Source organism: Plodia interpunctella, chromosome Z (genome assembly GCF_027563975.2).
Source record: "Plodia interpunctella isolate USDA-ARS_2022_Savannah chromosome Z, ilPloInte3.2, whole genome shotgun sequence".
In the NCBI taxonomy this organism is placed as follows: Eukaryota; Metazoa; Arthropoda; class Insecta; order Lepidoptera; family Pyralidae; genus Plodia; species Plodia interpunctella.
In genome coordinates, this window is record NC_071324.2 from 6,509,522 (window position 1) to 6,536,051 (window position 26,530).

The 26,530-nt window shown below is 34.5% G+C and overlaps 2 protein-coding genes across 3 annotated transcripts; one reads left to right on the forward strand and one right to left on the reverse strand.

Moving 5' to 3' along the window:
- Positions 1 to 395: 395 nt before the first annotated feature.
- Positions 396 to 17,632, reverse strand: LOC128682807 (tetratricopeptide repeat protein 39B-like). The gene is made up of 14 exons (XM_053767677.1): positions 17,326 to 17,632; positions 11,806 to 11,914; positions 11,332 to 11,366; positions 9,281 to 9,382; positions 8,965 to 9,148; positions 8,032 to 8,189; positions 7,608 to 7,773; positions 7,039 to 7,200; positions 6,296 to 6,459; positions 5,687 to 5,848; positions 5,186 to 5,375; positions 4,593 to 4,753; positions 4,017 to 4,136; positions 396 to 3,672 (listed from the first exon to the last, which is right to left on the reverse strand). Exons 2-14 carry the CDS (start codon positions 11,908 to 11,910, stop codon positions 3,552 to 3,554), a joined length of 1,830 nt encoding a protein of 609 aa, XP_053623652.1. The 5' UTR covers positions 11,911 to 11,914; positions 17,326 to 17,632; the 3' UTR covers positions 396 to 3,551.
- Positions 17,633 to 18,033: 401 nt separating this feature from the next.
- On the forward strand, positions 18,034 to 26,496 carry LOC128682806 (zinc finger protein ZFP2-like). Of its 2 annotated transcripts, XM_053767675.2 has the most exons (15): positions 18,034 to 18,758; positions 19,796 to 19,957; positions 20,287 to 20,380; positions 20,873 to 20,980; positions 21,205 to 21,353; positions 21,439 to 21,571; positions 21,661 to 21,758; positions 21,835 to 21,915; positions 22,137 to 22,262; positions 22,627 to 22,853; positions 23,212 to 23,307; positions 23,947 to 24,104; positions 24,579 to 24,662; positions 24,754 to 24,932; positions 25,384 to 26,496. In XM_053767675.2, exons 1-15 carry the CDS (start codon positions 18,621 to 18,623, stop codon positions 25,495 to 25,497), a joined length of 1,947 nt encoding a protein of 648 aa, XP_053623650.1. In that variant the 5' UTR covers positions 18,034 to 18,620; the 3' UTR covers positions 25,498 to 26,496. The 2 variants fall into 2 exon arrangements, with proteins under 2 accessions (XP_053623650.1, XP_053623651.1); XM_053767676.2 differs by lacking the exon at positions 20,873 to 20,980 and having other exon boundaries at positions 18,035 to 18,758.
- Positions 26,497 to 26,530: the final 34 nt, after the last annotated feature.

Here is a 26,530-nt window from a genome sequence, read left to right on the forward strand (position 1 = left end):
CTATTTCTAACCCAAAAAGTCGTTCGACGCCATCTTCAGTTTCTCCGTAACTGATGTTGATCTCAACTCATATCTAGCTTAATTTATTTTTTGCTTAGTGGGCTTATGCAAGAATTCAGTGACGGGTAAACCTAACAAGTTTATTTTGATTATACCAATAAAATGCATAATGCTGGTACCTACTAAAAATTCAGGCGGCAATTTTTGTTCCGCAAATAGTATTTTTCATTATAAGCAGGCCAAGCAAAATAATTACAATTATTTGGGCAGCAAGATTTGTTCAATAACAATTGGTCAATAACGATCAGCAGAGAGTCAAAACCGCACTTGGTTGGCGTTTATTTTAGAATTTTGGACAGTCATCCGATACCATATTATGGAAATTAAAGAAATAGTTTTATTAAAAATCTTTTTATTTAAGTACACAAAACGGCAACCTAATAACTTATTTATAAAATATCTATTTCACCCTACCGTACAACAATGACCATAATTAAGTTATTTGCCAATTACACTGTAATATACCAAGAGCCTACCAGAGCTAGACCTTTATAATATAAAAGTGAAAAAATCACTGTGAATTTTTCTGTGCGATAGGGCACAGCGGTACTATTGGGAGGAAATTCCTGATTTGTTAGATTCAAGTAAGAATAATTAATGTTTGCCTTCTAAATCACTCATTGAAATTTTCTACTTTTATAATACCTATGTATTACATATACCCATGGAATTAGTAAGTACTACGTAATAGCTACTAATTCCATGACTATACCTAAGTCCAGTTTTCGCAGGCTCTAGATCTATAACTAAATTTGTACTGGGTGCCAAGATCGTGTCAATTTCGGCAATAATACGCATGTTAGCGATAGTTATTGGGTGAGATTCAACTCGAAACCTCAACCGTAAATGTCATAAATAATAAATTACAACCAATAAATAAAATGCAGCTAAAATATTTTTGTACATGGTACAGATGTATGCGTACTAAACTATATTTTCATTTCCAGCTCTACTAGTAATAAACATGTTATAGAATATGTTCGTTTTTAGTTAGAATACAATGCCTTTCTACCTATATAACTTTTTATTTTCGGTGTTTTTCTTTTTTTATCTTCTTTCAGAAAAGAGATACAGCTTTTTTTTAAAATAATTTCAAAAATATTCAATGCAACATGTTTAACAGTGTCGCCCTATCTAAAGTCTTAACATTAGTTACATCGAATTTGAGGAGTTTGTTTGTTACTTCAAATTGCAAGGTTTACGCTAAGCCTCCTTTAACTGTAGATGTAGGGTATGTCGAGTCAAAGTCGATATTTAGAAAGAATCACATTTACCTTAATACTTTTGGGGAAAAATATGCCTTCAAAGTTAAATGTATAGTACTTTGCGGCTTATAATCCTTTTGATTATACATAATTATCTTTAAATTATATTCTTATATTTTTATATAATAATATTTAAGATAAAATTCAGTTCATAAGAGACATTTATGCTAACAAGCAAGCCATTATTTTTGACATTGATGGTTGGCTGGCTTCTAAATTAGGTGTTCTAATGCCGTTGTAAACTATTTCGTATATACGTTAATAATGTACCGCAGCTATATTCGATGGCGCTGAAATGTGCAACTTACAGCCACACATCGTCTCATTTCGAATTAAAAAATCAATCGTCAATCCATGGAATTAGTAGGTGCTCAGTAGTACTAAATCCATGTATCAATCAATTAAAAATTCATCATGACTTGTGTCATCTAACTTCTAATAAGTACTTTGTCGGAGCACCTACTAATTTCGTGCCTAATACTTGTAAGCATGGAATTAGTAAGTACTCCGCACAGTACCTACTAATTCCATGCTTGCAAGCCATTCGAATGACTAATCAGAGATTGCTATGTTTGTCCATTACTTGCTTGTCATTTGCTGAATTATAATTAAAATGTTGCAATATAATTTTATTTCTGCGCACGTATCTGCGGTGTAAATTATAAAAATGTCAGATCTGTTCATTTTGTAACTGTTTAGAAAATATAAATAATATTTGTATATTGTACTCTTTGTATTACATTATAGTGAGAGTATACGTATTTGAATTTGCCCAATCAAAAAATATATTATTTATTTACAATACAATAGGATGTTATAGATTGTATTACATCTTAACAGTTTAGACAGTATCAAAACTGTTCAGTAATTATTTTTAATAATCTATAGTCTAGTATCAAGAAGTACAAAATTTAGAAACACAGGTGGAAGAGTTACAACTACAACTAGAAAAATCTTCGAGAATATAAAACTTAGAAATATGAAAAAGTAGCCAAGTTAATACATTATTACTAAACTTTGAACATATTTTTATTGAAAAATGTTAACAAAAATATTGCATATATATTTTGGTACGGCTATTTATTACGATTATGTCACAAGATTGTACTGATATTATTATCTATTTGGTCGCTGTGCTATATGAGCAGATTATATGACCAATATAAAGCAAATTATTAAAAGGTGCGCAAGTTTACTTGCTTACAATAAAGAAAACCTTTTGAAAAATTTAACTACTTATTTTACTACGAATTGATTACATTCAATACAGATTTGTGGCAACCAATTTGACGTTTATTCAGCTAACAAACTGTTAAACAACACAAAAATGAAAAACTATTGAACAACGTCAATCGAACGACTAAACGACCGCAAGGCTTTAGGTTTTATTCTATGTATCAGGTATCTATGTATTCATACATTTAGTTGAATGCTGTTTAATAGAACGGATATTTTAACCATTTTGCTGTGACAAAAAATGAAATAGGTTTAGATAAAAAGTATAAGAAATTTGAATATATTAACTATTGTCGAAAAATAATTGATGTAAATGCTTAAGTTTTAGGAACCCACACCTCAAAAAGAAAAAAGAGCCAACTTCGTTGTATGTCTGTCAAACTATCTGCCGTAGCCAAACAAGTTGACCACTACAGAGGCAAATAATAATAAGAAACCATATTACCGATTAAACTTAAGTTTTTAAAAAGTACGGAAACTTCTCCACGATATACAGTATTGCAGAAGTAACATTTAACTCGAGTTAGTCTTTTCTCCAGCTCATATGCGGGTTTTATCAAAAATATTTTTGTACAACTTTGGGTAAGTAAATACTTAAATGCGACTATACATCTACTACATGAATAGAAATGTTTTCGTTTTAAATGTTCATATTGAAGTATTGAACCACCGTGCCATGAGTCAGTGATAGCCCTGCTATTTTCATCTAAGTAGAACTAACGAGACTTAAAGCACCAGTAGATCTACTTGGCATGGCAATGAAAAATATGCAGTGAGCGATATCATCACAAACTTATGAATCAAAATTTAATTGATCTACAGAAAACTTCTTAATTTTTTATATAATAGTTTTGTTTCACACATACTTAATATTTTTTATAATAAGTTAAATGCTATCACGAAGTATAACAATATCCATATTATTATCTACAGCATTATATAATAGCCCCTTCATAATTAAACGTTATAGCGAAATTCATTTTCAATATTTCAACTGTGAACAGTTTTGCTGGACGATCCCTTTCCAAAGCCGTTGCCTTTGACGATCTGCATCTTCGAATGTAACCGAAAGTGCAAACGAGATTCCAACGCGTAGCCGGAATACTTCTTCCTGTAACATTAATATTGTACTCAATTATCATTTATCGTTTCGTCAAGCAGACGTGTAAGTATTGAATATGATTTTAGACTGTAATACGAATATGTTACATATGCATATAAGTAACAGTTGGACATATTTAAAAATAATTTGGTGTACATAATTTATTGGGTAGCTGTTTTCGCTAAGATATTACTCAAACGTCAAATAAGATTTATTTAGTATTATCTATCATTTAGTATTGTCACAGTAATTTTTTCACTTGTGTATCTTATAATACAAGGGTTTTCGAATAGTTATAAAAATAAAACTAAAAATGTCATCTGCCCTATTATGTACGTGTGTTTATGACTCACCTGGCATCGTGTAACATTTGAGCCGCCCGCTCCTTATCTCCAAGGTGATAGTGACACATAGCCATCTCCGCCAAAGTGTATGGAAGCAGGAACGTGTCTTCTTTTATGTCATTTTTCAACCTAGTTGTGAAAAGATTAATATCATATGAATGCACATTATAGCTGTTACTGTAAAATTAAAATACACCAGAAGACGGAAAACAGCTTTATGATCCTATATCATGAACTTGATTTTGGGAACGGATTTGCCCGCGTTAATGTGTGCTGTTTACCATTTCGAGTTTTTAAATACTTATATACGTTTTTTTAAAATCAACACCAACCTTAGGTATGAATATAAGGTACAAATAAGTATCGAAAGGACTTTTATCACAACTGATAGAACAAAACTTGTTTCTGTATAGTTCTGCAAAGTTGTTCTTTATAGTTCTGGTATTTTAAAAATAACCCTGTATATGTTAGTTATAGATAAACCCCGTAGTGCTCTGCTAGCTCAAGTTAAGCTAGACATGCAGCTGGCCTCCCACAGTTGCACCTTACTAGCATTAGCCTTGTCATAGAATAATGATGGCTTACTGCAGCACAGACTGTAAGGTGTCGAGCGCCAGCCTCGGCAGCTCCAAGGCGGCGAAGCAGCAGCCGTGCAAGTAGCGCAGCAGCGCGCGGTTGTCCGCATCGTAGCCTGCCATCCAGTCCTGAGGCCCGGCCTCCAGGCGGTCGCGACTGCTTTCTATCAGCTGCGATCAACATCGACTACTTTCACTTCAATCTTTATTATGCAACCAATGCCACATAACTATTTTCGTGATTTCTCAAGTAAACGTTAATATTATTCTCAAGTGGTTTTTTTTAAATATATTTATAGTTACACTGTCCTACAATGAAGTTTGCCTGTCTATCCGCCGCTTTCAGGGCTAATCTACTGGATCGGTTTTAATGAAATTAGTATCGAACACAGGCTACTTTTTCAAAAATCAATAATATAATGGGGGTAAAACTTTGAAAATCATCGATTAAAGAAGACCGAATTTGCTATCCCACAAGAATATTGGTCATACAACACATTAATCACAAAAAAAATATATATTGTCAGTAAGAAATGATATTGACATTTCCAAATCTGATAAAAATCTGAAAGCCCTATTTAAAATAAAAACACCTTCGTTTACCTTGAGCACGTTCTGCGCACCATTCTTATTTTTGGCCAGTATGGTGAACATGTTCCAGAGGCACAGGAGTTCGATCGCCGGCAGCACCAGCTGGCCGCCCTGCGCTTGGTAGCGGGCGCATCGGCGGATCACGAACTTCTCCATCGGCAGAGATTTACCCGCGATGCGCTGTTTGTAGTACGACGCGTTTCTAAAAAATAAATCGTTCTTTTTTTAAAGTATCACATGTGTATCGAATAATTTGTAGGATACTTGCTACTTCCTTAACTCTGGGCGTGATGGTGAAAAATGTGAATATGTGATGGTGGCGCTAGTGAGCGGGTCCGCCCATTCTACATTATACGGTATAAAACCAAGTAGATTCCCGTTGTCTGTTTGTCCATATGCTTAGATTTTTAAAACTATGCAACGGATTTATATATGGGATTTTTAAATAGATAAGAGTGATTTAAGAGCAAAGTTTATAACCAGAGCGGGTCGCAAGTAAATTATAGTACTTACCTAAGCAACTCTTGACACTGTAGTCTTTCGGCTGCCGTCAGTCTCTCGCCGAGTTGGAGCAACATGGCGGCTTTGGTGTAAGAATATATGGTGCGAGACCAAGAGCTGTCTTCTATCAACTTGTGCGCGTACACTGCAGCTTCACGCCACTCCATCATCAGTCTGGGTATAGGCAAATAAACATGTAAGTCACGTTTAAAGATCTTATAATGAAATCTTCATAATATGAAAATTAACTTTCCAAATATTGTTGTCATACGTTGTTGAAAATTAAGTTTTCGAAGGGAAATGTACAGTAAAATGACAGAAACAGATTTTAAGTACAGTGTGTCAAGGATTTTTCTTTAATAATTTTTAACCAAATCGTGGGTCAATGCTATGCAGGCAGAGAAAACACTGTTAAAATGTTTCTTTTCAGCGGGTCGTCACGAAATACCGACTGTACATTCTGTATATAAAGAGTAGAAAATAAATAAGGGCGCTGTGTCCTCTTGGCTGGCAACACTGGGTATTTATCATCGACCTTTCTACTTCGAAAAAAATCAGTTTGTTAAAAATCAGTTTTCTATTCATAATGGCATAACAAGTTTAATTATTGGCACCACTCACCCATTGACCCACATGATCTCCCAGTAGCAGACGTGGCGGAACTGGCACCAGGTGTCCTGGCTCACGATGGCGCGGTTGTAGGTCTCGATGGCGGGCCGGAACAAGCCGCGGAGCAACTCTTGCCGACCCTTGAAGACCAGGAACCAAACGCTCTCAGGGTATATCTGAAAATTATTATCAACTAGGAACCCGGTCTGGCTTCGCATGCATAAATAACAGTCAAAACTACATCAAAATACGAAGCGAAACAGACAGCCCCGGCGACTTTGTTTTATATTATGTAGTCATTATCAAGATTATAAATTGCTTCTAAAATATGTAGTTCGTTAAAAGTTCATTTTCTAATCTTTAAAGATAGACTATTCGCGTATTTATATTGAACAATCAAATTCGGTATGGTAGCAATAGGGTAGGTGCCCGCAATTAAATCAGACACTTTTTTCTATGCGTCTAAAACAAAAATATATGGGGCTTGTATTAATTGTATTTTGACAAGTGACGTCACGAATCAAGGTAGTCAAAGTGCGTTTCAATTATACTTTAAATAAAACTAAAACATACTAAATCTTACTATAAATACAATTGATCAACTAAAGTGACATTTGATTATCGTGTTTCATTATGTGAATGTTAATAAATTTTATTGTATACCCAGGCAACCCTACTCTGCCATAAAGATAGTATTATTATCAATGGATTTATTCAAGGTCTATTCTAACAACGGATGAGATCTGTTTGCTGACCTTGAGCTCTTTGTGCAAGATCTCGTCGCAAACGTGCAGGTCGCCAGGTGCTCCGATGAAGTGACATATGACTAGGTGGTAGCCCAGCAGGGTGAGGTCACACAGAACTGAACGGATGCCCGCCGAACGCGACCCTGCTTCGAGTTCTGCAAGACCGAGCGTCTGTGTGACAAAAAAATTCATAAATGTAAATAAATATGTACCGATAACAAATATATACATCTAGCATGTTTTGTTGGACAAATTAAAAAAACCCCGACTTTCAATATTAATTTCGCTATAACTTTTGAACGGCTGAACCAATGTTGATAAAACATATCCAAGAAAAATTAGCTATAAAATAATAATAAAAAACAGATTATCTATTATGCAGACATTTATCGAGGTACTTTCCATTTTTCTTGCTTCGTAATGATTTCAACAGAAAAATCAAGTAGTTGTTCTACTTTTTGTTTGATTGCTGTACAGACTGATCACGTGTCTTGTGTATCATTCGAACCTGTTTTCACTGTACCACCATCGTTTAAAACCAATAAACGCAAGATTAGGCGGTAAATAATATAAGCTACCTTGTTCCCAGAGAAACCAACAAACTCGAGTAGACTGATAATTTTGGGTGGCAGTAGCGAGATCATCACGTTGAAGGTGGCGGTCCCGAGCCGGACTCCGCTATGAAAATGCACTTTCGCTTCTTCGCTGTTCCATTGCTTTTTCTCGAGAATCTTTGCGCAATCTCTGTAACAAACAATTTTTCTTTATTTCTGTTAGAGACGGATGTCTCTCTCGGAGCTCTCATAAATATTTTTCTTTAATATTCAGAAAATTATTAAAGTAAAAATCCATGACACTGTACTTTCTTTGTATAGACATTGCTTACAGTTTGATTATATGTAGAGATTAGTATGGGAAGTCTGGTAATAGTAACAGCCTATGCACTGGCGGTTGTCTCGTCAAAATCAAGGCCGATGGATAACTGTGCAGAAGTATATTTACTTGTAGCTGTTGTAGCAACTCTTGACCTTGATGGTGCCCTTGATAAGTCCCGTGAGATCCTCGCCTTCCATTATGGTCATGGCCGCCTGCAGCAGTAATGCTTCAGCATAGCACAGCTCCGCATGGGCTTCATTGTCTGTGTACATGCTGTAGTCGGTCTGAAATACAATTGAAATTATCAAAACTAAATACAAACCTAGCTTATGCACACCGTACGCTTATCAAGCACGTGAACAGGAAAACTGTTTAAAATTTTAACACACTTGTACGCGTATACACATGCATGTGGTACAATTCGATTCAAAAAATGCTGCGCATGAATTTGGTGTGCTCTACCTTTTTACAACAATATAACCGGCGAAATTACGAATTTGTTGTCCTTAGTCAATATTTCTTAGATAATTTTATGTGATTTTTTTTGCTATTTTACACAAGAGTATCTAGATAGCTCTTGTATCATATTTCGTGATCAAAATGAACACGCATTTTCAACACGAGCTACTAAAAATCTCGGCGCCCCCTAAAAATCTGTGCCCGGTTTCATCGCAACCACTGCACCATAGGTAAATCCACCCTGTGTCATACTTCAGCACTTGATCAAATATTTCCCGCAGATATTAATTTCTCCAATCGCACATGCGCGAAAAAAAGACATATTGTTTGGCATTTTCCATCATAAGGTTTGATTTGTCACGGAAGGAAATATACTTCGGAGATTAAGGAATTATTTTGTAATTATACAAAACTGGTTTTAGGTCGTTCGACATATTATAATGTAGTGTTGATAAATTGCTCTTATATAATGGATCTTTAATGGCTACATTAATAGACGAAAAAGTAGGAAATCCGACCGGGATCCGATGCTCAACGGCTGAGGAAGAATCCGGGAAACGCCCAGATAAGAGAGAGAGAATGCTTTTTTCCGACATTTACCTTTTTTATAATGGTTCCCAGGCTTTCAACCAGCGTATAATTTCTCCGTTGTTGATTGCAAATTGAAATGCATATTTTGAGGGCCGCCAGCGCTCTATTTATTTGCGCGTGGTCGAATGTCAGCATGGCGGGTATGAACTCAAAGATGGCTGTGCCCAGACTATGGTACAACGACGACTGGCACCTGAAATTTTAAAATGGAGTTGCAAAGTTCCACCAGAATACATTGCATGTTAAATAAAACTTTGTAAAATATCAATAACGGGTTTCTGCTATAATTTCATCGCGAAATATGTTTTAGGTTACACACACTTACCAAGGTTTCATAATATTCATAGCACCGATCAAATCATTGCTGAAAAATTTCCTGATAGCCACTTCACATTCTTCCAGCGCTGTGCTGAGGTCCATTGTGTAACTACAAAAGTAAATTCAAAATAATACTAAGGTCGAATTTACAACCAACCTGCACTGGATGCAGTGTTGCGTTGTAACTGTTATAAATAAATCAGTTATAAATCAAACTCATACGGTAGGCTGGATGTCCGGCCTGTCTAATCGCCTTGATGACAGAGGTGTATACCATATTGGTATCAGCAGTATATGCTCAATATCCTTGTCTCGACTAATTCGAGTGTTTAAAAATTATTTGATTGTTGAACATTTTCGAAAGTCATTGTGCTTTATATTATTTATATTTTATTGATTGATATTGTTACTTATATTATTCAATGCCAAAGCATTGAATAATTGTTTCAAAGTAAACCCTCGGAATGATGGAGGTGAGGTGTTTGCGATTTTTCTGATTGATGTTCGCCTTTATACTTTGTTCCTCCACCTTAAACGCCTGTTCATCAATTTTATTCCTAAATAATATAAATCTCATTGTTCGAAAGTCATTATTCAAATATTTTTGTAAAGTTAGTAAATTTATTTCATTTCACTTAATTCATCTTCTATATTTTCTTGTTTTAGTATTCCTTATTAGACGAATTATTTCATTTTTATTGTTTTATTTGCTTTAATAAATCCCTGATTTGTGAACAGCAATTTTGCGTTATACGGTCGGTTTTGTCACGGGCAGGTATCTGACAGGATTAAAATGCGGGTTTCAGGAATACCGAAATATTGAATTTTCCCGATTGGAGCTCCCTACGAGTCTTATATATGCTGTGGATTCACAGCTACCTCTACGCTGTGTATCCGGAGACACGCTAATCTCAGGCTACGTGCTGTCTCCGTCCAGCGCCCACTATTCCGAGTTTAGCACAAGTTAAGCGAACCCAAGGTAGGCACGGTGGTCAAGTGGTTCAGTTAGCCTGTGATCGGAAGCTTTGAATCATCCCAAATAAGTCTATATACCAAACTGACTCAAGTGTAGAAGTTTTCGTAGATCGCCACTTGCTTCTGATGACCGAAAAACATCGCGAGGAATTTGCACACGGTGCTTTGTGCCAGACAGTGTAAGCTCACAAGCTTACACTGTCTGGCAGAAGGCACCTGATGTGTCAGGTGAAATTCGAAGAAATATATGGACATCTCTGAACCGTGGCTATATTGTCTATACCCGTGGAAATTGTGTGGACCATATCCTCCCGTGAAAGTGTATGAGGCGACTAAGGGACACAGTCTTGTCAGTTGTCAGACAACAATAGCATTCCTAAAGAGGGTTGGTCAGGGTGTAAAATAACAGCGATATCTTCAACATTTTAGGATTTACGCTGACCACGGGTCCGCACAGACCGGGACGACACTGGAAACACGCAAAGATGAAAGACAAAAACAGATCGCCTATTGGCATGATGATATTTTCCAAGCCGAGCGGTAGTTCTATATACTACAAGCCATGTCAGCTCTATTCAGCTATGTTAACTCTAACCGAGTGGAGATTTTCAACTTTCGCCTTTGACAAAGTATTTAATTTTCATAACTACTCGTATTATTCACTATTAAAAAATAATAAAATAAATATATTAGGACAAATTACACAGATTGCCCCAAAGTAAGTTCTAGACTTGTGTTATACAAACTCAACGATACTATATTTTATAACATATACATATATAGATAAACAAAGACCCGAGCCAATCAGAAAAAGATCATTTTCCTTCATGACCCGACCGGGAATCGAATCCGGGACCTCTCGGTTCAGAGCCAAGCACTTTACCACTGCGCCACCGAGGTCGTCAAACTATAGGTCATCTGATTCTGAATGCACGTAGGTATTTAGTAGCACGGTATTGTATTATTTTATACACAGCAAAATATATTGTTAGCTTGCTATGATTCTAAAAGCTGATGTAAGTATAATAATGGCACAGTAATTATATAAATTTTTATCGCTCTAGTAAAAAATTGTTTACTTACACGGTGTGCTCTTCCGCCGCATCTTCGAATTCATCCTGAAAAGTAAATATTTTATAGTATTACCATGTTTAGGGTTCCATATCTAAAAGCATAAAATCGGACCTCTTATAAAATCACTTCTACGATATCTTAAAGCGATGTAAATATCACACAACGCGATCAAAAGATGCACACTTGACCGGATTTTTTTACAACGTTTTAAAATAATAAACAGTATCATTGATTGAGCAATATTGCAAATAATTGTTGATTAACCTGTTGCGTAGGTTCAGCAAAAATTGTGCTGTAATGTTAAGCGTTCTATATATTATTTTATTACAATGCGGCAACAATACAATTTAACATTTCTATGATATTCAGTGGTTTTCATTTTCTATGATATTCAGGTTTTCATTCATGTTTTAATCTGTAATTTTAAAAAAAACGAAAGTTTACCCAACCAGATTAAGTAATAGGTATTCCTGAAGTACACACCACATCATCGAAATCTTCAGTAGCCAAAGGCGGCACGCCTTCACCTCTGTATTTTTCATGTAAAGTCGGAGTTATGGCAGTCACGGTCTCTTGTCTTAGCGCCATCTCGCTGCGGGAAACAAATTATTTGAATATCTAATCTATAACCACTACCATCTGAGCGTTTTCCCGATCCCTCAGCCGTTGATGCTCCCTTTCTTACTTTTTTGACTCCATTTCTGATTGTCGTCACTATCCCTAGTCCGACTATTATTGCCATACAAGTACATCTTGGATTTGTGGAAGCTGCTCAGTTACAAATGTTGATGTTATCAAAGACACGCATATCATTCTGACAAGTAAGGTTTTACAAGAACGAAGAAAAGAGGTTTGGCTTCGACGTTCTTTACAGCAACAATCAGAAAAAAGTTATTTTCGTTTGAATCAATATGTATATAAAATTCTTCCGTTACTGAGTGACTGACAGACAAGGTACAGCCGAAACAACTATGCGTTGCCCTGGGGAGTGTAGATGAGCACTAAGAGAGGATCCTCGGAAATTCCACCCCGAAGGGGTTGAAAGGGGTGAAAAACTTTTATAATACTTTTATTATAAAAGTTTTACACCGTTGAAGTTAGTGTCTTGAAAATTTGGATTTTAGTAGTTTACAACAATTTACGAATTGTTTCAGATTTTTCTGAAAATTAACCCTCAGTCTTTAAAAAGGGAGGTGAAATATTGTATTGGACTTAATACAATTTTCAAGATACAAAACTGAAAATTGGTAAACATACTCTTTGTAGTAAGTAAAAAAAATGGGAGTTGTAAATTAATTTAGAAGAATTAAAGAGCGCTGTTCGCGCTTTCAATGTACGCAACATTGAAAGGCACAATATTACCAAACTTGATGCGGGTGAAGCATCTAGCTAATATATCATACTTTTATCTTAACAAGATCACTTACACTATGTATCTAAGTAAAGAAATATTTTTAATTTTTCAATAGTAATCGTATATCTCCATGATTTAGTTATCGTCATTAAAAGACGCGTTTGGTGTGACCTTTACTAGGCAGCAGTAATCAATTGCAGTCTTGTGAGTTGCAGTAATTGTTTTGAGTCATGTGGCATTGAAGGTTTTGGAAAATTATTTCCTGTGTGGAGACGATAATCACAACACTAGTTACAACCCACAGAAATTATAACTTGTCTCATCTGGTTTGATTACTGGAAATGTTAAGGCAATAATAATCTTTCAATGTAACTCAAAATACAGAAACAATTAAGACAACTGTCCTTTGGCCTTTAAAGGCCTGATAAAATGTTCAAATGATTAACTGAAAAATAAATGTACTTACTTGTAAGTACAAATACAATGTTTCATAGGTAAGTTGTTTCATGTCATGACTTTAGTTATTCGTTAGCCGTGTGAGGTGACCATGACAATGTAGATGAATTAAAAGGAATGAGTTGTACATATGCAATGTATTGTTATAGAGATAATTTTATAACGAAGTTATGGAAAAATTCTGTATCAACTTGATATATTTTCAAAGCCCAAAAGATTATTTGTCATTAAATGATTGAAACGGACGCACGCTACGTTGTCTACACAAACATGACCTCAATCAACTCATATTTTACATTCTTCCTACAAAAAGGTAAAATTTACAAACATATTTACCCACAACAGCGTCAGTGAAAGTGGTCAATGTCGTTGGCTGACGATGGCGGTCAGTGCAAACGCTTTCACCACATGCGGGTTTAGTTTTGCGAATAAGTAGCACCCAGAAGATTAGGTTGAGGAAAAGGGTGTTATGTGGGTCCCATAACCGAAATGTATAAATATTATATGAATCACAGGTAATACAGCAAACTCAGATAATTTAACCTTTAAGGCTAAATAGTCTGTGACAGCAAACAAGGCACAATTGGTGATGTTCACCAGTTGTGCCTTGATAGAACAACACTAGTTACAGTGCAAGATAAAATACAGCATTTCCAAAGAACGATCCTGTCCTATACATATATCAATGGCTGCATAATAACATCCCCCAATGCAGCTTTGGTTGAAGATCATACTAATCATCAAACTACTAGACTACATACTGTGGGTCTATGGAAAAGGAACATCCTGCTCACCACATACACACATTGTATCAATGGCCCTGGACGAAACAGATCTAATGGTGTTAATAAATTACGGAATAGGGAGTATTAATGCACATTTATCCCGCCAGAGTACTGTATGATAGGTACACAATAGCTTTGCAGCCTTTTGCTATGTCGATAAAAAAGGTTATTTTAGAGTACTACATTAATCCTTTCATTATGTAAGCATACGTTTGTGAGAATATACAACAATGTAGCATATTCGGGTGTCGAAGTATTGGGAAAAATCGTTTTCCATACGATAAAATCTTTTTCCATACGATAAAATCTTTGAAAACTATGGGATACGCCTCACGTTAATTTTTCGAGCCAGTAAACGGTCGAAAAAAGCTTAGAACACTTCACACGTGAAGACTTCCTAAAATAGTGCTATTATTTTCAGGACCAGTTAACCGCCCTTCAGTTTTCTCATGGTCTAAAACTGAAGACTTAAAAGTGTACTCAAAGGCGACAAAGAGCTGCTAAACGTGAAGCTGACAATCAATTATGTGTCGTCGTATATGAAGTTAACACTATAGGCGGTTTTTTGTTTATATTTTTGATTTGAATATTTTTTGGGTGGAAGTGGTTAATTGATTAAGTATATTGAAGAAGTGGTGGTCGAAAATAATATACATATCTCAATCCCACAAATAGTGTAATATGTTATAAGTAGTGTTTAATAATTATAATAAAAGTATTGGACTTGAATCGTTTGGCAAATTCGTCTTTAATTTAACACTTTGTGTTCTGAAAGCCTATTCAATAATCCACTAAATCCTTTCTTTTCTAAGGTATTTTTGGTCGTAAATCTGCAACGATATTGAAAATTGGCGCTTTTTGCCTCCATTCTGCCGCTCCATCTGCGCTGAGCTTAGCGTAATATGCCCTATTGGCTAGCAGCAGTTCATATTTGACAAGAAATTCTAGACGGTTATCGAAGTAAAAGTTTACACCGATGACTTAAAGACGACGACAGACAGATAGAAGGCATAAAGACGGGAAACGGAGTAGGAGCATGCATGATCTCTCAGGACCTCAACGATGCAGCAGACGAGCTTGTGTGGCGGAATCTACAAGTACCCCCGTGGGACTCTACGGACCCATTCGCACAGGTTACTCATCTACGGTCCGCTTATGCATTTGCGAAGAATAATCTCAATACCCTTGAGACATGTCGACAAGCCAGAGAAGTCTTTCCCGACTGGGACGCAGTGGCCACTCAAGACATACCTTCGACACCACATCATAGTTGGAATCTTTACTTGTCATTAGATACTTTTTAACCCTAGGTCTTACAGATAGTCCACTATGCAGAGCATACATGGAGGCTGAAGATACTGCAAGCCACCTTTTTTTGGAGTGCCATGGCGATGCATCAACAAGATAAGTGTCCCTAGGAAATTTTGAGCGAAGCCAACTGTAAACCACGGTGAATGCTCTGTTTCCTGAAGGAGCTGGGCTGTCTCGACTAAGCCATGAAAGGGCTCAAACAAAATGCCTACCTGCAGAGAATTTGTCCTCGAAGGAAGTAAGAAGTATAAGAATGAATCACGGAATGCCTAATCACCACAGAAATAATCGAATGTAAAGACCTATGTGATACTTTTTATGCGAGGTTTTGATTCGGCTAGCTATATATCAATACGACTATTGGTGTCAATAGAGTTTCTTGGCATTCTACTTAGTGGACGAGTTAAGCGACACAATAAATTGGTGTACAAGATAGCCATGGCACATGGATACTTTAGTCATCAAGTGGAAGTAAGTCTTTGTGTGTCTTACTTCTGGACATCTGATGGCTTTAAACAAATACCTATGTGAAATTTTAAGTGGAAAATTGTTCTCTAGACACCAATTCTCAAAATCATCAAATCACAGACTGTTAAATACTGGTCAATTTGTGCAAGAGTTGCACTCAAGCACCATAAGTTAAACAAAGAGAACTCAAGACTATAGACTTGGGTAATAGATATAAATTTCAACCTATAGGCATTCCAGAGAAAAAGAACAACAAAATGTGTGAGTCTGATTTTACCTTCTGAGTATGGAACCCTAAAACCCTTCAATTCTACATCTTTTAATTTCATTACCATTGGCAAAAAAAATATAAAACACAGACAGATTTATAAAGTGATATCACAATTGAATACTTTACTGAGATTAATACAGATAACCCTATTCTTCATAAAATAGTTAAAATATGCTAAGTAATTAGTTAAACAACTTTAAATTATGTTTTATGTCTCCTTTTCTATACCAAACCACTCGAGTATAAAGTGATAGTTTTATTAGTAAATAGGTTAGTAGCTCATAGCCTGAAATGATAATAAACATTTTAAAGCCCTTTCTGTAGATTGATTTTCTTTGTTTTTCTTTCCCTCCCAGGCCAACAATCATTACTGATTAGATTATAATAAAAAATAATATAGAAATTTCACAGATTTTTAGATATTTTTTAATGCTGACATTGGCATTTATAATATACCTCAGCTTTGAAAGCTACTGGGAACATGCAGGGTAAATCATAGGTCACTATGATCATAATAATCATCACATACACAATAGTATAACCTCATGAGTAGGCAAAACCTTCCTTATTGGTAATTTACGATAAATAATCTCTCCTCTTTTCTATCTGTGGGAGTGGAATCACTCCCACAGACAGGCAAGTTATTCTAATTATATATTCATTTTACCAAGATGAAGTAATCTAACTTCTTATTGATTATTAACAGTTGCAATGTATGGTTTTCAGGCCAAAACATTATGACCCTTGCCTTTTTCAAACCCCCATTTTCTCAAATGATTGACCCGTGATTTTCAACTACATATTACAAATTTAATTTTATTACTCTCATTTTACTAATATCTGCCTAAAATATAATGTTTTTATATTTAATAAAATGCCTATAACTATGTAGAGGTACCAATTTTATGAAACAATTGTACTTCTTGACTTATTACTTACTACTGACATACTTTACTTCTTATTTTTATTTTATTTTAATACAACATTTTTCAAAAGTACTTAATTAAAATTTAGAGACCCCATATAAATATATTTTGGAATAATACTGTTCTAGGAACCATACAATCATATAATTTATCATGATCATAAGATGATTTATTTCCATAGTTAGCTGTGATGATATAGTTAATTCCATAGGTAAATAAAGCTTTTAATAAATCAGGTATTTAATATTTTTAACTAAGCATATTATGAAGAAAATAACTTATTATATAAAATGCATAATTCAATGACGAGCTTAGGTCTCTTCTTTCGTGGGACGTCGTACAAACTACCTATATGGTAACATGGCAAATAATATTAATATTTATCTGAAAACAGAAACATGTAAATGGAAATACGGTTAATTATGTACTCACATGTCTTAAGTTCAAAGTGTGTAAAATGTAGGTACAGAAGATTTACGCGACTGTAGACATTTTTATGCAATTTTTAACTACCTAAGATAGGTACACGTCGGCAAGCACCTAGTAAGGTAATTCACGCGTACATATTTCACACCTACGGAGTCAAATGAATATTATAAAATAAAATGTAACTAATGACTGGAAAAGTAAAGATTATTGTTTGAATAACTCTACATCAATGACTGAAATTATCCACAAAAAAACGAACAAACAAACAAACGCGACGTCTGACGGCGACTGATTTTGATTTTGACAACTCTGAAACGGAGTTTGACTGTTTTGTTTTCATTTTGACTTGACATATGATCTACCCAACTGTCATACTTGAGTATGACAGTTTGATCTACCTACGCAATGACCTCGCAATGACCTATGCCATTGAGCCATATTGACTATCTATTTCGTTTTAGGGAACGATGGATTTGGTAAATACTGTTGGTAAATAAAATATTGCCACCTTTTGCTACGTTGATGGAAAATGTTTTTTTAAGAGAACTGTATTCATATTTTCCATATGTAAGCTTTCGTTTTTGAAAATATAAAACAGTGTTGCATATTCGAGTGCCGAAATATTGGGAATCATTGTTTAAAAAAAAACTTCGATCACTATGGAAAACCGTCAGACTGCAAAATTCGAACCACTAAATGGTCAAAAATATGCGCGGAGCACTTCACACGTTTTAGTCAAATATAATTATAATTTTAGGCTTTTAGTCAAAAGGCTTTTAGTCGATGCAATAGTGTTATTATTTTCAGAATAATCCACTAAACCTTCCTTTTTCCTTTAAACTCGCACCACGATTCCGTAGAAGGTATTTTTGGTCGTAAATCTGCATTATTTGGTCAAATGTGGTCATAAATAAACTTTATGTGACTACAGACGTTGTATATTTTCACAAACCAATGCTTACATAATGAAAGGATTAATAAAGTACTCTAAAATAGGTAAACGTTTTTATCGACATAGCAAAAGGCGGCAAATCTTTTGTGTACCTAACATACAGTGCTGTACTCTAGCGGGATAAATGTGCTATTTATGTGTAATGGGTAGGTATTTTGTGTGTCGTGTCAGCGGCAGCTGCGGCGGTGAAAACATGGGAGCGATTTACTGTGAAATTCAAACAGCCGATAGCCTTGTAGAAAACAAGACAAGCATGTTTAGTTATGTATTTAATTAAAATCCAGCTCATATGAAGCTAAATTGTTACATATGCTAATGAAAGCTAATCCCTTTACTAAAACAAATAATGGCGTCGAATTCCAAAATAAAAAATGAAAGTATTTGTAGAACTTGTATGGGAAGAGAAGAATTACTTTCGTTGTATGAAATCATGTATGACACCATGACACTGGACTTAGTAATTTCTGCAGTTACAGGAGTCAAGGTAGGTTGGTACATACAATTGCTACTACAAAAAGAATCAAATGTAGGCAGGTAGGTACCATGTTGTTTGGTTTATGAACCTAGTTTAACTAGTGTGTATAATCATGTGGAACACAAATTAACAGTACAAAGCTAAATTTTTATTTTTGTTATTTGGCCTGTCAACTAAGGTATTCCAAAGACTGAAGTGCAGAATAAATAGTAGGAAAGTGGACCCCAGGCTCTGGCGCTTCCAGCTACAGAAGCAACTGGGAAACGTAGACAGTTGTCTTACACACTTATTTACATGCCATTACTTTGTGTTGTTCACTAGCCTTAACCTTATTTGTGTTTTGTTATGTATTTTTATTTTTTGCTCCTAATAAATATTTTTACTCCTTATTATTTCTAAAGTTTTGCTGAGCGAGTTCCTTTTTTATATATAGATAAAAAGTATAGTTTTCTAGACTAGAAGTGAATTGCTAGATTATTTGTGTTCATTGTTTTGCCGTGCGATTATTCTTATATATTATAAAACATAGTCCTCTGCCGCATTAGTCTATTTAACTCAAAAATTACTACCTACATGGATTTTAATGTGTTCTCCAATAGATAGATTCCATAAGAAGGTGCATAATTTATTATTATTTGACTCAAGTAAAGCTGGTATGGGCCCCTATTAATATTTATAATTACTATAGTTTTCTGTCTGCCTGGAAATGAATTGCTGCATTATTTTTTATTATTTAGTAGTAATTGTTTAGTTGAAATTTTTATTCTTCATCATTGTAAATCATCAACATTATGTTGAACAGTTGAACAAACCATTGTCGCGGGAGGCCAGATGTATTTATACATTCTGGAGAGGGGTAAGAACGCAAAGGCAGACAATACCAAATAAAACAGAATTTCCCCATGAGGCTGGCATAGTCGCACCAAGCAACAGAAGCCTCGACAAAAAATAGATTTAAAAAAAAATCATTGTAAATCAGTTTCAATGTCCACAGCTACATAGGTTAAAAACCTACTTTTAAAACTATCTTTTCATGTTTTTTAAAGATTGAACAAGGAGATGGGCTGCCATCAACTATTTGTCTGAACTGTAAGGAACAAGCCACTACAGCTTTTGATTTCAGAAGAAAGTCTCAAAATGCAGATATTGCATTAAGAGGTTTATTTAAGGAAAATGGTACTGCATTGAAGCGTGATGACACTTTTGAGGTAAAAAATAACAATGTACCCAATACAATAAAAGGTTTTATATGAGCAAATTGATATTAAACAGAAGTTTCTCCATATACTTTTTCTTCAGGTTACAAGTGTGATATATATAATACATATTCTAATTAATTGTGAAACAAAATGTGGCACAATATATCCTAAGATGGCTGTTGTAGTGTCTCAGTTTTTATCAGCATGCAAGCATTGTAAATGGTTTTGATATTAGCTGTCGGTGTTGCCTTTGTTGTCATTGACAGCTAGATTGGCACACGAGAATGTATATGTAAACTCGATCAGTTGATCTGATTTTAAATAATTTAATTTTTTAGCATTGTGAGCAGATAAAAACTGAGCTGAACTTGGTGGATGAACAGGACCATTGTCTGGATGAATGGGTCACTCTAGATGGCTTGGAAGATATGGGTACAGTATATTATAATTAATTACTACTTTTTTAATATAGTGACCAGTGAGAAACTATTGAAGTTTCTCACTGGTGGATTCTATCATTCATCTCATGCAGCAAGATACTGCTGCATGAATCCTCTCAATTAGATAATATGCAACAATAAACAATGTTTTTGTATAACTTTGTTCGGTTAAAACCTTAATAAATTGTACGTCTAAAACTTCATCAAGAAACACACTATCTATTACAAAAACCCCCATGAAAAGTGAAAGTTGTGTAGTTTTAAAGATTTAAACATACATAGGGACAGACAGTGGTAAGTGACTTTATATTATACTATGTGATGATACATAATGAAATGTTCCTTTTATTTGTACAACATAATTACCGTTTTGTATAATCCATTTTGTATTCTATATAGACTGACTGTACGTACATATACATGCATATAAAAACAATATTTGTACTTAATTTTGCACATTGTGATTTATTTGTTGTTTTTGTAGCCATTGTCAAAAGCGAGAATGACTCTCAATATGAATGCAAAAGTTGCACAGCTATTTTTGAATCCTTCAAAAAGTACCAAGAGCATTTAGGAAAAAAATGTGTAAAAGGTATGTAGCAGGCGAATTTTTCTTCATTTTTTTTCTTTGCATCAGCAAAATTACTTTTTTTTGTTTAATTTGCTTGTACCCCACGTTTTCGCTCCCTTTGACGGTCAACAGGAATATTTCTTCCTTTTCCTATACACTATCCATGATTTTGTCAAGAACTCAACAAAATAATGTTAATTTCCTTAACTTTTGAATACATTAGTTTTGGTTTCTTTTTGTTTCAGTGGAGATTGATGATTCTAGTAATAATTACTGTCCGCTTTGTTGTACATACTATTATGATGCTGTTAAACTGACAAAGCATATGTGGGACTGTCATACTGAGCTGATGGGTCCAAAGAAACGAGGAAGGCCTAAAAAACTGATGGCTGGTGTAAGATTAATTTATTTCTGATGTTAAACGATTATGAATGAGGCTGATAAAGAATTATATGATTATTATTTATTTAAATTTTTAGACTTTACTCAGCAAATTGACTGAAAATGGATTTCATTTAAAATCTGTTCAGGTGAAAAAATATAGTTGTACATTTTGTAATGAAGACTTTAAAACCAAAGAAGAAATTCATACTCATGTAATGAAACATAAAGGTACTTTTTACATTTGTATATAAACTTTGTATACTAATGTTTTTGTATATAACAGTGTAGTCCAATGATGTTATTTAATTTGTTTACAGATAAGCTGTTGTTTTGTCTTTTTTGTAAAAGGACTTATCTTAAAAAGAAATATTTTGACAAACACATGTGTATTGTAAATAAAAATATGCAAAACAAGGTATTCAATGAATTATTTCTTTTCATTTGAAATTGAAGAAATGTGGCTAGTAAATTTATATAATTTTCTATTGCAGGATTATGACCAGGACAAATCCAAACAAGATTTTTTAAGTGAAATCACTCTACAAGAATTTCTAGGGCCATGTGACGCCGAGGTTTGTTGAATGTAATGTACGGTAACGATTAGGTATCCAGCCGCATGTTTTACCCATTCATGTTTTTTGAAAGCACAGTATAGTTTTTATTAAGGTTTTCTTATTTTTGTTTGTAAAATCTAGTAAAAATCTTTCAAGTGAATTACTGACAAGATATTTATAACATTATCATCTTGAAAGTGAATCACTCAAGACAGTTTGCGATATTCCTTTGATTATAGGAAAATGATTCTGTACTACAAGCATGTCCAGTGTGCACAGAACTGTTTCATTCAGAGGAACAACTTGCTGACCATAATGACAATGAGCATCCTGAACTTTCTCTAAGATGTAATCTGTGCTCAAAGGTGAATATTATTTTATTATTACCACTTATTTTAACCGCCGACGTATTCACTTGCATGATATGTTTTATTTGAATATTTGATTAACTATGGAAGGAATGCTTATTTATTTCATAATTGTGACAAAATAGCATGAAACTGTTATACAAGTTCCTTGTATATTTTATTTACATGGGAAATTTTGTTGAAATTTGACACTGAGATAGACTAGACTTAATTTAGGAGCAGAGATGGGTGACGCTCTGTATTGTATTTTCCCTGGTTATTTAGTTCAAATGATATTGAACAAACCTACAAACAATTAGCATTTAGACTTTAACTATTTCAGAGTTGTATTAGTTTAGATCTATTTTTTTATCAATTTCAGATTTTTGCCACAGTGAAATCTGCGAGCCGTCATAGAAATCTTTGCAAGCAAGTCGAACGGAAGTTCAGATGTAGCACTTGCGGCCTTAAGTTTGCTTATGAATTATCACTCAACAAACATATACTTCGATATCATGAAGGTCAAAGTGTATCGGTTACTTTTATAGAAACTGATTCCAAGGAAACTATACAATATCAATGTGATAATTGTAATAAAGTTTTTGGCAGGTAATTATTAACTTATATATTTCTTAATATAATGATTTGCTAATATAGTAATATTATATAGTAAAGTTTTAAATTCAGTCATTGGCAAATCGATCTTCGCACATAAATAAGTACTTATTATGCCGAAATACCAAAGGAAGGAGAGTGGTGGACTTTACGATTTAGAAACATCATATGGGTGGATAAATAGGAAGAGAGATAATCTTTACCTAAAGTATCTGTGCAAAGGTAGAGAGTAGGTACCCTCTAATATAGAACCAAAGTTATAACAAAATATACCGAAATCTCTCGATCATGATTCAGTAAAAAGTATATTATTGTGATGATCATATTTATAATACTAAGTATTTTTTTATAGAAAAGAGGCACTTATCAGACATTCAAAAATACATTCCGAAAAAGTCTATGAATGTGATGTGTGTCAAAAGAAATTTAACAGAAGTGATAATTTAAGGTAAGTGTTTATACAACTCTATATATTTAAATTATAGAAAACTAGCGTTTCCCATGGAATTTGTCCGCGTGAATTTCTTACCGGAATTTGTACCTTCCTAGCTCAATTTGTGTGATAGTCCTAATACATTAAATAAATATCTACATGCATTATACATATATCTGAAATTTCAAGTAGGTGAAGCTTAAGTAGCAACTAATCAAGGCCAGTACTTTACGGTAATTTCATTATAACAAATAATCGAATCTTGCATTTATACAACATCCAAGGTTGCCGCTATCCATTGGAGCCGCGTATGACATCTGGCCTGGTAGTGGGAAGATCTATCCTTGTGATCGAACATTTCACCTTGCTCTCTCTGCATGTACACGTATTCTAATGATAGGATTTCTACACTGGTCGAAGTCATAGATCGGATTCGGAACGAAATGAAATCTTCGCAGACAGAGGGGCGTGTGGTGGTCTTAATATCGTCGCAGACAGAGACGGGGCACACTCCGGTTTATCTTACGTGTAAATAAATAGTACCTAATATGTAAATAGAAGTCCTAACATCCTTCACAGAATTTCCGTTAGTATTTTTCATCTGCGTTTTTGTATAGACTGTAATCCCGTATTTTCACTTTCGTCAATTACCAGGTCTCACAAACGGATACACGAGCCTCGAGACAAGACAAAGATCACCACCTGTCTCTGTTTGTACTGCGGTCGAAGTTTTAATAATTCATCAAATCTCATCGTGCACATGCGCCGACATACAGGGGAGAAGCCATACAAATGCGACTTTTGTGGCAAAGGTCAGTTTGTTTAATCACATTTGGTTACTACTATCTTGATAAACTTGATAACAGGCGTTACTGACGCAAGTGCATTAAAAGTAGTGTATACTTTCGACAACACCGCAAAGCTGACTAAAGTAAAATCCCGCTAAATCCCGTAAAATTAGGCAGAAAGGCAGATGCCTTTCTGCCTAATTTTACGGAACCCTCAGTATTCGGGTCCAACTTCCACTAGCACGTTCTTTATTTTATACATCTATTCTTACTGACAGCCTAGTCTTACTGAGATTTAGTCACAAAGCTTCTAAACAATTTATTTCGGATTTTAAGTCATGGAAAGCAATGTCATTGTATTATTAAAACACATGTTCAATACACACCTACTTAAACTGTCTAATTTTGATTACTTTAACTTTTTTCCAGATTATTGTAAACTTTCAAGTTTATGGATGAATTTTATTTCTATTATTTTTATTTATTATTACATTTCAGGATTTCCTAGATCTTCAGACCTGCAGTGTCACAGAAGATCACATACTGGGGAAAAACCTTGCATCTGTGGTGTGTGCGGTAAAGGTACGACTTACTACTGCAATAATATGTAATAATTTTTTGTTAAAAAATTGCAGTAGAAGTGCTTTAATTACTGGTCTATTTCTGATTGTAGGGTTTTCACGAAGCAACAAATTGTCTCGTCACATGCGGGTCCACACTGGCGTCAAGCCATACAAATGCACTTACTGTGGGAAAGCCTTCTCGCAAAGCAACGATCTCACATTGCATGTCAGGAGACACACGGGTGACAAACCATATATATGTGAAATTTGCGGTGACAGGTTCATTCAAGTAAGTTTTCTTGTATATCATACTTAGAGAATACAATCCCGGAATTGTACTCCCTAATTATACTTATTTTATAAATGCGACAGTTTGTGAAAAGTTATGATACCTTTTCACAAAACTATAATTAGGGAGTACAATTACTCTCTCACGAAATACTGGAGGAATTGATCAATTTAAGGTAGACTACCCCTCTGTGTAGTCATTTATCCCGATATCCCCACGTGAGCAAAACTTATTATTTCTTATTTTACGTCTTAAACAGTGTTGTTTTTTTATAAAAGTTTAGTAAAAAAACTTTAACTTTTCACACTAAGTACGATCAACTGATCGGTGAATTCAGATATCAGATTTAGCTCTTAATTTCTTCGTATAGCTGCTTTATTTCCTCATTGAAACCTGTTGCGAAAATTTGGCTTTTGTCTGATAATCTATCGTGTATATTTCAATGTTCCAGGGCACTGCGCTGCACAACCACAGACGTACTCACGGACATTTCCCAGCGTCAACGTCGGACGCGCACCTGCCTCCTATCACGTATACTGTTCAGCGCATAAATTCACAGGAATAATAAAAGCTATTTCATCAGTTCTAATAGTTGCTACATTAGTCTTTGTATATATTTTAATCATACGCAGATATATTTTTATATACCTAAATTGTATACATTTTACTCATTTTATTTATTTTTAACTCTGTTTTACTTTTGGGAAAAAATAGTTTTTACATAGTTATTGGTATGCATAGAAAACTAGAATCGTACGTATGAATGTTTTTTGCAGATTTTTTGTCTAGGTGTAAATGGTCAGATTTATTGATTGGTTTATTTTATGAGGGGTCAGATTGGAGCAGGGAAGCGAAACTCCAGAAGAACTCCATTTGAGAAATATATTCACTTTCTCGAATAGTCGGAGTAGCAAATCACTCGTATTTATACAATTTCAGGCTGTGTTGCGATTTTTAAAGTTTACATAAATGTTTTGAATAAAATGAAGAAAAAAAAATTAAATGTACCAATTAAAAGTTTTTTTTCTTAACTGTGATTTATGTTGGTTGAATACAAATAAATTTTGATTGAGAATAAGAGGGTTCCGAGTTTATGATCTCTTAACACACTGTGCTACAAGGTTGCGAATCTGTACAAGTATTTTTCATTTGATGGGTGTTGTCCGACTAGTTCATGGTGATAGGTTGGTCGGGGGAAATTGTTTGTTTCACCTGCAAGCCCCCAAATGTGTATGACGAATTTAATGAAAATAGTGAAACATATTTATTTTCGGAGCCGAGGTGTTCTTCATTAACAACTCTGCTTCAGAAATAGACTTGTTTCAATTAATTAGTTCCAAGCACTTTAATAGTTTTTGTATTAAAAAATCGTATCTTAAAGCTTGTGTGTTTAAGATTTGATTTTTAATTGTTTGTTTCTGATATTGTTGAAATATTGACAATGTTGGAAATAGCTACATTTTAGTTCGTCTATGATTTTTGTCTTTGGTTTTGTTTGTTCCCCGCACTCTTTCTTTCTCTGTACCTCCCAACTTTCTAGATGAATACACGTCTATTTCGAAACCTCCGGACCTTTTTATTAGCCCTATATTATAATG